General features: G+C 44.4%; 2 protein-coding genes and 1 long non-coding RNA gene across 3 annotated transcripts; 2 read left to right on the top strand and 1 right to left on the bottom strand.

Annotated features, from left to right (window-relative positions):
• The first annotated feature begins 8 nt into the window (after positions 1-8).
• On the top strand, positions 9-5,671 carry usp3 (ubiquitin specific peptidase 3). Its single transcript, XM_061282685.1, has 15 exons — positions 9-637; positions 725-785; positions 908-1,045; positions 1,140-1,223; positions 1,330-1,411; positions 1,518-1,597; positions 1,779-1,892; positions 2,233-2,346; positions 2,421-2,570; positions 2,858-2,964; positions 3,137-3,217; positions 3,291-3,409; positions 3,526-3,639; positions 4,635-4,702; positions 4,879-5,671. The coding sequence occupies exons 1-15, from the start codon at positions 547-549 to the stop codon at positions 5,174-5,176; spliced, it is 1,701 nt and encodes a 566-aa protein (XP_061138669.1). The 5' UTR covers positions 9-546; the 3' UTR covers positions 5,177-5,671.
• On the bottom strand, positions 3,613-8,159 carry LOC133156757 (uncharacterized). The gene is made up of 4 exons (XR_009714898.1): positions 7,940-8,159; positions 7,504-7,701; positions 4,616-4,698; positions 3,613-3,942 (listed from the first exon to the last, which is right to left on the bottom strand). It is a non-coding gene; the product is annotated as an uncharacterized LOC133156757 (long non-coding RNA).
• fbxl22 (F-box and leucine-rich repeat protein 22) lies at positions 7,059-12,472 on the top strand. The gene is made up of 2 exons (XM_061282687.1): positions 7,059-7,755; positions 11,528-12,472. The coding sequence occupies exons 1-2, from the start codon at positions 7,418-7,420 to the stop codon at positions 11,874-11,876; spliced, it is 687 nt and encodes a 228-aa protein (XP_061138671.1). The 5' UTR covers positions 7,059-7,417; the 3' UTR covers positions 11,877-12,472.
• Positions 12,473-12,743: the final 271 nt, after the last annotated feature.

Genomic DNA, 12,743 nt, shown 5'->3' with positions numbered 1-12,743 from the left:
CCGTCATGGAAATTCGACTACATCACGGCTTCCTAAGATTGAGATACGCAAATAAAGGACTTAATTTTTCTTCAAATTCTATTTTAAGCGCGGGTTAAAAATACATTATGAATAGTCTCACTTCTTGTTTTTTCCCCCCCTCATTGTTGTTTCATTGTTCGTCACAGTCCCCGGCCGGCAAACGTAGACGACGTCACTTCCTCAGGTTATTTCCATTTGTGTTACGACCGCTCTATTACCTTGAGTATTATTCATCAATAACTACCTTTACATTTCTGCCTTACAACATGTCTTAGCGTTTGGGCTGATTCGTGTCACCCACGCACTCGCTGACTGTCGTGGCAAACGACGAGTTAACGTGGTGCTGCATAAAAAGGAGTAAACGTGCACTGGAAAACATAAGTAGTTGACCGGTTGCGGCTAACGTGAGCTAGCTAGTTTATGTTAATTGGGTGACTATTGTTAGCTGACCTTTTGTTTGTATACGTGCCGTGATCTTTGGTTCTGATCGCTACTCTATGACGTCGTCGCCGGAGATTTAAAACGATGGAGTGTCTTCATTTGGGCTCAAACGTGAGCTTTGCTGGCGACTCCTCCAGGCTACCTAACGGCGCGCCTTCCTCTTGGTGCTGCAGCGGTGAGTGACCACCATAAACACCGAACGGCCGGCCGGGCTTAACCGTCCGTACACACGTCAACTAATTCACTTTTTTATCTTGGTCAGTTTGCAGATCGAATAAAAGTCCATGGCTTTGCCTCACCTGCTTGGTGGTCCACTGTGGACGGTAAGATCTTGTCAAGCCATGCAATTACATTGTTATCTAGTCTCTGCGCCCTCGTCATTCGATGAGTGCACAGAATTGTCTATTGACGAAAAACACTTTAATTGATTGTATTCCCCCCCCAGATATGTGAATGGACATGCAAAGAAACACTTTGAGGACAGTCAAGTGTCAGGCAGCAGCCAAAGGAAGGTTGACAAACAGGAGAAAGAGAAAAGTCAACATTCGGTTTGCATGGATTCTGGCAACTACAGTGTGTTCTGGTGAGTGTCAAGTCTAAAACATGTCCTTACTTATCGTGGAGATATATCGAGAGTGTTTTAGAGAAGAATGTAGCATCTGATCCAGATTTTATAGTTACAGATGTGATGAATTTGTTGTCAATGACACCAAACTTGGGCATGTCCAAAAAGTACGGGAATATCTCCAGAATTTAGAAAAGTAAGTGTCTCCCCTCTCAAGGGAACTTGAGTTACTATCGTGTCTTTTTTTTCCCTCCCTTATCTCTGAACTAAACATAAATCATGTGTTATACAACTTCTCGTAGCTCAGCCTTGACTGGTGACAAACACAGGAAAAGAAAACTTCAAGACGGCCAAACCCCGGACAAGAAGATGTTGAAAGAAAATGTAAGCCGCCAAAATTGTACACAGGCTCCGACGGTACCGACATAAGTCATTTCAGGATTGTACTTTTACTCGACGTCAGCATTGTAATTTGCCCTGTGCTTGTCAGGAGGGGGCCGCTTTGGGAGCCACTGGCCTGCGTAACCTGGGAAACACGTGTTTTATGAATGCTATTCTGCAGTCGCTCAGGTGAGCCTTTCAATGAAAATGAGAATTTGAAGCCAAAAAAAAAAGATTAATTCCCACCATTTAAAAGAAAAAAAAAAACTGTGGGCGAAAGAACGACCGGTTCTGCATAAACGCACATTTGAAATGTTCTAAGGTGGCTTTTCACACATTGAAGCTCCAAAGTGTCACATTTCCTTGGCAGCAACATCGAGCGCTTCAGCTGTTATTTCAAGGGCTTGCCGGCGGTGGCGCTACGCAGCGGTAAGACGGCCGGGAGGAGGATGTACCACACTCGCAGCCAAGGGGACACCAGTGTGTAAGGTCCTCCGCCCGTCTGGCAGGAGGAGTAACTCGCCGAGTGCATGCGTCTCAAACTAGTGTCAGTGTGCAAATTTAGGAAACCTACTGCAAATTTTGTGTCTTCTCATCTTCTCCTAAATTCTGCAAGATTTCCCGTGACAGTTTAGTCTCAAATGTTTCCAGACATGCATTCTCAACAATCAATTCTTCATCCCCTAACAACCACAATTATCCATTACAATTAGGATAATCACGATAGTTGTCGTAGTTCTTTCTCATTGGGTGGCAGTAAAGCAGCGAGCGTGTGTAGCAGGTGCTCCAGCCAGCAGAGTGACGTGTTGCTTTCTATTCAACAGGTCACTGGTGGAGGAGTTAAGAAAGACCTTTTGTTCCCTCTGGCAAGGAAACCAGACCGCCTTCAGTCCAGACTCCCTATTTTATGCGGTGTGGAAAATCATGCCAAGTTTCAGGTAAAAAAAAAAACCCATTATAGCTGTTTGTTTCAGAACAATTTGACACCTATGATGGTTATCTTCCCACCTAGAGGCTACCAACAGCAGGATGCTCACGAGTTCATGCGCTACCTGTTGGACCACCTCCACAGGGAGCTCCAGCACAGTCAGAACGGGGCAGCGGAGCCGAGCTCGCCTGGGGACGGGCTCCGACTCGCTAGCGCCGATGACAAGAGCTGCTTGTACGGTGACCTGTTACGATCGTTTGCGTTTCGTACCGGTTTTTACGACATAGTCGTTGTGTCGACGTTAGTCTCTCAGGTCCATTGCGGTTCCCCGCCGACTAGACAATTCTTTCATTGTCAGGTTGGCTGTATAATTTCTGCCATAAAAAGACATTTGAATCCCTTAGAAGTCCAGTACATAATTATATCCAGAGCTACTTTTGACTTGAACATTCCAGCGTCATTGTGATGTGACACTGCATGTTTTGTACGCGTGTTGATGTCATGTGTTGGTCTCGCGACAGAAACGGCGCTCCCAGCGTTGTCACGTCTATTTTCGGTGGGATCCTTCAGAACGAAGTCAATTGTTTGATATGCGGGACCGAATCTCGAAAGTTTGATCCGTTTCTTGGTAAGGCTCCTACGAGAAGCAAATCAACCTCTCTAAATTAGGTTTTTTTTTTTCCTCTAGCACATCAGATTTTCATACGACAAAAAAGATGACTAATAATAATATATTATGAAACATATTAATATTTATGTAATATTTACGAATTACATTCATTCCTTATTCTCCTATTTAGATCTTTCTTTGGACATTCCCAGTCGGTTCAGACAGAAGAGGAGTAAAGATCAAGAGCCAGGTCCCACATGCACCTTGCATGGTAGGATATGAAATGGTCTGCTGTATCCCTATTATTTTGGGGGGCGGAATGTCAAGCTAAATGACTCTTTCAGAATGCCTACGAAGCTTCACTGACCTGGAAGAGCTGGATGAAACCGAGCTGTATTATTGTCACAAATGTAAAAAACGACAGAAGTCCACCAAGAAGTTCTGGATTCGAAAGCTTCCGAAGGTAAAAGAAAAGTCGTTATCACGAAGCTGCCGCTTACCATAAATTGCTATTGTGTCGATTGGGGGGGGGAATCCACTTTACTGTGGTTTAATACAAGTCTTTGTTTCCAAATGCAGGTTTTGTGCCTGCACTTGAAAAGGTTCCACTGGACTGCCTTTTTGAGAAATAAAGTGGACACTTATGTGGAATTTCCACTCAAAGACTTGGACATGAAGGGCTATTTACTCGAGGTGAGTTTGGACACAATCTTAAACTGCCATCATGGAGCATTACAGAAAATGTCCCTCCGGAATGCGAGCGCTAAGACCACAAAAGTACATACTAAGCAGGTCGCTATGAAGGAGTCCCAAATGGAATCAACTTACATCCAGAGGGAGCAAAGTGTGAACGCAGCCTTAGGACAGATGTGCAAGGGCCTTGTCAGAGTCCTTCAGACTTGTTGATTCCGGCCCGGTATCATTTCTTTGTACCATCAGGTCACTGCGATCTGCCCACTTCTGTTTGAAACCATCTTGGCCACTTTGAAAGTTGTCCTGTATGTTAAAAATAAGAAAGAGTATTTACAGTCTGTCAACAAAAAGCTAGCAGCTAGTCATTCACTTTGCACGTGTTCACTTTTAGGAGGTGCTGTCGAATGAAAAAAGACAACAGACTTTTAAGCCTGAAGCATACTGGTTTTAAAGAAACGACTGTAGGGGGCGCCACTCTACAATAAATGTCCTATTTGAAAATCTGCACGTGTCTGAATGAGCAGGCAGACTGATCACTTCCTAACCACTCATTTGTACTCAAATTCTTCCCGGGACCGTTTGGCACATGATAAACCCTCCCAACCAGAACGTGGTTGTACTGCTAATCCTCTTTTACCAGTCCACATAAAATGAGTCCAAACTGTATTGTTAATATCGCCAATTATTGCTTTCTTTTGTCGCTCTCCTACTGAATTTCCAATCAATAATGATACATCCAACCACAGATGGCAAGTTTAAGCAGCACAACAGAACAGGCTTTTAAAAAAATAAAAATAGAGAGCTGGAAATTCTAGCTCTTATTGGAGTTCTATTCGAGCGACAGCAGAAAGCAACATATGATGGCACGAAAAATGCACTCGCCTCACTTTTATCTCTTTAGCCAGAGAATTCGTGAGCCGTTATTGGAGTTCTATTTGAGCGACAGCAGAAGGCAACATATGAAAAATACACTCACCTCACTTTCATCTTTTTAGCCACAGAATGTGTTAGCGGAGAGCTGTCTGTATGACCTGGCGGCCATTGTAGTGCATCACGGCTCTGGGTAAGTCAAAGAAAAAATTTCTATATCACAAACAACCACAGTTTATGTCTTGTTCCCCCCCCCCCCGGCGCTGTTTGATCATAGACCTCTAGGGGGCAGTGTTGCGCCAGACGTAGCCGATCCCCACCTCAGCTTTTTTTGCAAAAATGTGACCGAGGCCACGTGTGTTTCGGCAGGGTGGGATCGGGCCACTACACGGCGTACGGCAGCCACGAGGGGCGCTGGTACCACTTCAACGACAGCACGGTGACGCTGGCTAACGAAGAAACGTTGAGGAAGGCCAAGGCGTACATCCTCTTCTACGCGGAGAGGAGCGAGCAGCCGGCCGCGACGTCGGACACGTGCCGCGCAAAGGTTTTGAAAGACCAATCGGCGGTAGACACAGCCGGAGCAAAGGAATTGATTTCTGAGAGAAAGGGATCGGCCAAGGCCTCTGCGTACATGGCCGATGACGTTGAAACGGCAACGCAGTGATTCAGACCAATTGCATTCTTCACCTCAGTCACACCCCACAATCCTTCCGCTATTGTTTTTTTTTTTAATATCCTTATGACATCATCCTTGGTGTTTTGTAATTTGGTGGTTATTGTATTGGTCACCTGCAGAGTACGGGATACACATACTGATGTTTCTTAACTTTAACCCGAAATTTGCTCCGCCTTACTCACGTGGGACATTTTAGCCGTTTTAATTCAAACATCTTTATGACTGACAAAAACTCATCATGACTAGAATGAGAAAGATTTTTTTGTTTGTACTTGAAATAGCATGTGAAAGCTAATGGGAAATGCGTTGCAAATGTTGTTTGTTGAAGGATCGGGCTCTGTAGAAAACGTTTTTTTTTATATACGATCATTTCTAACCATGAAATAATTACATTTCCTCATAGAATCAGTTCAATGACTTGAAGACAGCATCCATGTTTTTTTCCCTCAATGACTCCGATCAATTAAAAATGTAAAACCACAATTTGTCGGATGGTGAAAATGATCATTGGTGCAACCTGAGATTCAAACGGCAAGCGAAGAAGACACGGGTATACTCATGCGATTGAGTTTGTAATTCGAATGAAGCCAGCTCGTTTTGTTTCGATAACGTGCCCTCTCTTTACTTGGAATTAAAAGTAGTCTTTTATGTTCAAGAGCGATATGGAAGGTGCCGGTGACCCTTTGTTGTTAGTCCAAAACAACACACACACTGGATATGAGTCAGTGCATCTCGGTGCAAAACAACGCACTGCTGCTCTCACGTGGCTCCTTGAAAACATAAATTCTTTTTTTCTCTAAATATGACGCAGTGATGCTGTAGTAGGCTGAGCACTAAAGAGCTCACATTGAGCAGTGTTTTTTTTTCCCCCCCTCGCTGGTCGAAGGACATTGTGTCACAGTGAGTCACGATTCCGAATGTATTCCCGGCACTCGTGTTTCACAATGTCCTCAGAGTGTGTGTGTGTGTTTTTGAATGATAGAGGGTAGAACAGGACATGACTGGCAGTAGTATGCGATGATGATTGGGGCCATAACGGCATGTCCTCTGCACTGCTCTTAAGCAATTTCAGACAGTGACTGGGTCACAGATCCATTTAGAGAAAGTATGGACTAACAAACATGTGACGACGGTCGCTCGCTCACATGGAGGAGTTTTTTTCCCCAACGTCATTATCTTGGGTACAATACAGGGAAGTTGGCAAAGTGAAATGGGTCAGGTTGTACTGTACTCCCTTTTTTTTTTTTTTTCTCCGAGTTCCGCATTTCCCGGACTTACAGTCTCACATTTACATGTCGTGGTCGATGTGTGATATATATATATATTTTTTTGACTGTCTCAAATATCTTACAATGTTTTCACTTTCATGAATGCAAACGTTTGGCTCCACGTCAATATGAGGGAGAAAAAAGATTCCAATCAAAATGGCTTACCGTAATTTTCGGACTATAAGTCGCACCGGAGTATAAATCGCACCAGCCATAAAATGCCCAAAAAAGTGAAAAAAACATATATATGTATATAAGTCGGTCCTGAGTATAAGTCGCCCACCCCCCCACCCAAACTATGAAAAAAAACCACGATTTATAGTCAGACAATTACGGTAGCTTGACAGGCTACTTTGCCAATTTGCCATCTGAATGAATGAATGAGTCCTGCGCCATTTCTAAGATAGACCATTCAAAACATTTCGCTATATGTATGTCAAAGTGGAACCGTTCTGTTCGATTCGACTTGTGTCTTTTAAATCGAAACCATTTCCCAGTTAAATCTTTTATTTTTTTTGGTCACACCCTACAAATAACGCTTTCAACATGCAGTATTAACGAACAGCATCACGCACGCCGTGTGTCAAAGTCACTCCCTCCCTTTCTCCCCCGTGTCACTCAGGGTGCGTTTCCATCAGATAACGAGGCTACCCGGCCGGATAACATCTGCTTTCCCCCGGTGGGCCGTTTGGCGCCCGTGGAGAGCCGCGACAGATGGAAAGGGAGCGTGCGGCTCCGACACTTGCCTCTCCGACTGCGCTGGCAGTTGTCTTCCCAAAATAGCCTCCACTGCACAGCCTTATATGTGCAAGGCCTCCAGCGTGCGCCCAAGGAGGTATCATGTATCTAGGCCACACAATCCGAGCCGAGCCGCGAGGCTCATTGTTGCTGCCTACCATCAGGCCTCTCGGCGCCCAGGGGACGAGCGAGGCCCCTGCGTGGCTCTGGAAACGGCCACGCCATGGAGCTCATCCAGCTCAACCGCGAGTGTCTCCTGCATCTTTTCTCCTTCCTGGATAAGGACAGCCGCAGGAGTTTGTCTCTTACCTGCGCCCACCTGCGGGATGTCTTTCTGGACCCCCTCCTGTGGAACGTGCTCCACTTTGACTCGCTCTCTCAGCTGAGGTGCGCCAACTTTGTGCTAGGAGGCTTTTTGCGTCACCTGTCCATCTGCTGGTACTCCAGCAGGGTGCTGAAGGTGTGCAACATCGAGGACTGGTTGAAGAGCTCCTTTCAGAGGGACATCTGCAGAAAGCACGACAGACTGGTCAGCACCTTCCTAGCTCGTGTCGGCCACATGTGAGTGAGCGCTTGATATGTTTTTGGAAATGATTGAGCCAAGGCGCAGATGTTGCATTGGAAAAAAAATTCACGGCGCTCCGCCAAACAAAAATGTGACAAAAGGTATGAAACCTGGAATTGTGATCTCATTTCAATCAATGGCAACAAATAGCAGGAAAAAAAGAAAGGAGCAAAAGCCTACTAGAACATCTGAGCTTTATTTGAGGTTCCTCAGAAGCGCCTCAAATGGTGACAGGTTTGCTGTAACTCCAGTAACATTTTAGCGTCAAGCATTATCAGATGCTGAAGGCCGGTCAAGAGTCAAGGAAACCATTCAACATCTCATGGCGTGCCAGCAATAATGATGGTATGATGTCATCTCAATTGACTTGGGCCTGTCAGTTGAATAAGGAGCTATTATTCCTTTGTATGAATCGAAACGGGTGGATACACAGGTTTATTGTCATTTAACGGAAGGGCAATTATCTGTTCTGCGCGTAACAATTCATAATACTAAAAGGCTTTCGAACAAATGAAACGAAAACGGTTCATTTCCGACTTCTCACGCAGCAAGCATCGGCACCCTGCTTAGCAATCACCAACATGGGGGGAAAAAAAAAAATGGATGGATGGATGACAGGTTTATTTTTTCAGGAAGGAAAATCATGCAGGTGTAATTATCTCTCGCCGACAGGGAACAAAATAATTAGCGGCGGCTCGTGCTCGAGGATTTAAAAAAAAAAAACTCAAAGCCGACACGTGATTGTGAGGAAATTGCAGTGCTGAGCTACGTCATTACCTTTCATTGACTAACGTGGCGGGCGGCGGCGCTAGTTGCATTTGATTGGTCACTGGCAAAAGAAAGGAAAGCACGTCCTGTCATGTGAGCAAGCCCAACCTGTCATGATGCCTCGGAACATCCACGCGCCACAGACAAGTGACGCAGCTGTGGAAGGGGCGGGGCTGCTTTGCGTCTGTGAGCAGGGGGGGGGGGGGGTCTTGCATGAATGACCCTGTGTGGATTTCCTGTTGGGTGAAATGTGAGAGCTGCGAAACCAGTCCAAACTGGAACTGCCTACTTTGTCTGCCACGTCCATTTTGATGCCTTGGAGCCTCCACTCATGGCATACTGATAAACCCGCCCGCCCCCAAATTGTGAGGAAGGCTTGTGCGAGCCTGGGAGGGGCGCTCGAGAGGGATTATGGATGGCCTTAGCCCCGCCCACTGCGTGCATGCAGGTGGAGGCTACAATTGACTCTTTGTTGTTGACAGAGGAATCTATCGTCTTCCTCTTCTCATGGCTTTTGATGGGAAAAGCTGTAAAACATCTACCGGGCCTTTTTTCGAGCACGCCATCTAACATGTCGACGACGTTTCAAATGAACAAAGTAGTGTATTTGTTTCGACTTTGCTACTTCCCACCGCCGCAGTGAGATATGCGGTGTTTGAATAAATGGAGGCTTTGAGCGCCGGCGCTAACACAAGCGCGCCTTGTCGAGTTGGTTCAGAGATTTCTAAAAATGTTCACGGAACGTGATGGAAACAAAGTATGTCAAAAAGCTTTTGGGGTTTGTTGGCATCATTTGACCAAGCCTAACCAAACAGGCAGACGGTGGCATCTTCGAGAATCGTGCGATTGTTTGGATTCTTTTGTTTTCATGGGTACTTCATTCATCAAGAACTGACGGAAAGCTTAAAAAAAAAAAAAGTCATTATCAGGCCCGCAATCAGAAAGAACTGCAGGGTTGCAAGTTTCGATTTTAGAAACGGATCAAGATACATCTGCTTAACATAGATCGTTTCGAACGCTTGAGCTTGAAAAGGTGCGGTTACTTTTGGAGAGGTGCCCAAAAAAAAAAAAAACTCAGCTTGTAGCAGCCAATTTTCTTTTAAAGCTTTTGAGGGCTCCAATTAAAATGGAATATGTACACTCAAATTAAAAGGGAGTTGCTATGAGTGGGTGGATGATGTAACTTTAAGACTTACTAGCCCTTTCACATCCCTTCCCTCTTTAACAACCAACAGAGAGAATCTCCATTTTTTTTTTTTTTTTTTGATGTTATTGTCATGCTAAAGCTGGGCACTGGCACGTTGCTGCACGTGGATGCGCCGCTATCACATGCGCGGGCGGAGGTTAGTGGGGCAGCACCCGTCACACGGACGGGCAGTCCACTGGAATATGTTTGGCTCACATGTGGCAAAGCGCTAAGATTATGTAAGTCTTTATGTAAGCTGCATTAGTGAACGACATGTCTCTGCCGCCCGCGTGCTCGTCGTCCCTGCCAGCCTGACGAGTGTCAAAGATGCTTGCATGAAAAAAAAAGGAGTTCAAATCAAAACGTTTGTTAAGATGCCCGTCGTCCTGTTATTGTTCTGCCCACTAAAACGGGACGCCCTGAAAGCTTTCTTGGACGAAACGCATCGTCCCAAAGCGCCGGCAGTATCGCAGATCATATGGCCGCCTCTCGGAGCTTTGCTTTTCAACACGTGTGTCATCTTCTCCAGCTGTAACTCTCGATTATCTCGCCTCCACCCCCCCCCCGAGGCCCGAGGAGCAGCCTTTGGCAAATAAGCACACGCGCCAAACAGCAGTGCTTACTTAGGAGTAGTGAGTGTCCCTCTTCAAACAAAACTAATCCCTCCTTGCTTTTGCTGTGTAAAAATGACTCACAACAGGCTTGCGCTACGATTCAACCTCCGTTAATTGTGTGTGTGTGTGTGTGTGTGTGTCCACAACAGGTACCGTATTTTCCGGCCTATAAGGCGCACCGGACTATAAGGCGCACCATTAATGCATCATGTCAGATTTTTAATCCAAATCAAATCATTCTGCATTTTATCTTTTTTATTTCAACTTCAAACAGAACAAATGACTTTATAATCATAAAATAATGATCCATAGTCTTTTTGAGTCATGATTCATAGTCTTCAGCGGGCCACTTACAATTGATTTCATGACACAATGCTTTGGGCCAGTTTAAATTTAGGAATTTGGTCCATATATAAGGCGCACCGGACTATAAGGCGCACTGTTGGTTTTTGAGAAATTTTTAGGTTTTTAGGTGCGCCTTATAGTCTGGAAAATACGGTAATAATCTGCAATATAGTCAGACAAAAAATGACACAAAATCAAATTGTAAACTACAAAAACATCAACCAAACAATCTACTGTAATTTCCCCTAATGATTGTCCGCTAGCTTAATGCTAACAGACAATACGAAACGTGATAGACCGGCTAACAGAAATGAGCTGTTACAGTTATTGTGAACCTTAGTTAGTTGGGGACGTTTCTTCTTGTTTCTTATTAAGGGGAAGCTCTATTAGTAGAATTTAGTGCTGCCTGACAAGTTGCAGCAACGTTTGGTCTAAAGTTTGAATTAACACAGAAATGTCCGTATGTGCAAAATTCAGACATTGCAGAGTACCGTATTTTCCGGACTATAAGGCGCACCTAAAAACCTAAAATTTTCTCAAAAGCTGACAGTGCGCCTTATAGTCCAGTGCGCCTTATATATGGACCAAATTCTTAAATTTAAACTGGCCCGAAGCATTGTGTGAGGAAATCAATCATAAGTGGCCCGCTGAAGACTATGAATCATGAATCAAAAAGACTATGGATCATTATTTTGTAATTATTAAGTCATTTGTCTGAAGTTGAAATAAAAAAGATAAAATGGAGAATGATTTGATTTGGATTTAAAATGGGCCATTCATTGAAGGTGCGCCTTATAGTCCGGTGCGCCTTATAGTCCGGAAAATACGGTAATTGAGCAATTTTGTGTGCTGCAGGTGCCCTCACCTGCTATCCTTGAAGCTCTCCGGCTGCGCACACATCACAGATCAGGATGTAATGGTTGTCCTGCAGAGGTGCGGGAAGCTGCGCCACCTCCACCTGGAGAACTGCGTCGGCATCACAGACGGCATCCTGGATGGGGCGGCGGCTCACGGTGTGAGCCTGGAGGAGGTCAGGGTGGACTTCTGCAGGAACATCACAAAAGAGGGGCTCAAGGTCATGCGAGAGAAGAGGCCGGAGCTGAGGCTGAGTGCAGAGAGAAGCGCAGGCATGATCCCAGATAGTAAGCCTGAGGAGAATGTGCCGCTCAGGAGAACCTTGCAGAAACTCTTGGAAATCTCCTAATGGCTTTCCCAAGGACCATTCATTTTTATTCACAGTGTGATTTTTTTAAAAATTATTTATAGGGTCTGTCTTGACTTTATTTTTACTACTTTATATTCCCGACTTTGTACTCTTTGCCTTGATTTGAGTTGAATATTGTCCTACTGTGAATAGCAAAAAAAAAAAAAAAAGAAAAGCGTAATTGGCACCCTTCAAATTTTTAAAGCTTACCTTTAATATTACCCTTGACGATTTAATTTCAACAAAACAACCACAATGTTTCAGCCCGGCACTCGTATTGGATCTCATTTGCACTTTTGTTAAAGACACACATGCTAATTTCATTATGAATTCCACAAACGCTTGAAATCAAATCTTAAGAACACTTGGGTTGTAATCACACCCAATCACCAAGCATACGTCGCCATGGCTACATATTTCGAAAAGGGACATTCAAAATGAAGACGCTAGGATGAAAATATCACCAAGTAGGGAGAGGAGGAAGACGTGTGTCTTAACTTGTGTGTCGCTATAATATATTCGGGAATGACGCCACCATCAGCATGTCTGTCCTTTGAGAGTCTTAAGTGAACATTAAAAATGTATATTCACAACAATGCTTTCACTCATTCACTGCCAGTGACGGCTATAGACGTTAAAAAAAAAAAACTATTTTAATTGGGCTGGCGTTGAAGCAGTTAAATCATCGGTATATTTGCCATTTGGTTGATTTTGCTTGCGTGTCATTCCATTTTGCAGACATATATTTTTTTGTATGTAACGGCTATGCAACGGTACTTTAAAAAAAAAATAATAATAAAATAAAATGATAGTGCTGGCTGCCAAAATTAATATTACAATCTATTTGCATTAAGCAGACCGCAGGCT

This window comes from Syngnathus typhle, linkage group LG7, assembly GCF_033458585.1.
Source record: "Syngnathus typhle isolate RoL2023-S1 ecotype Sweden linkage group LG7, RoL_Styp_1.0, whole genome shotgun sequence".
NCBI lineage: Eukaryota > Metazoa > Chordata > Actinopteri > Syngnathiformes > Syngnathidae > Syngnathus > Syngnathus typhle.
This window is presented reverse-complemented; position numbering and strand designations above follow the sequence as displayed.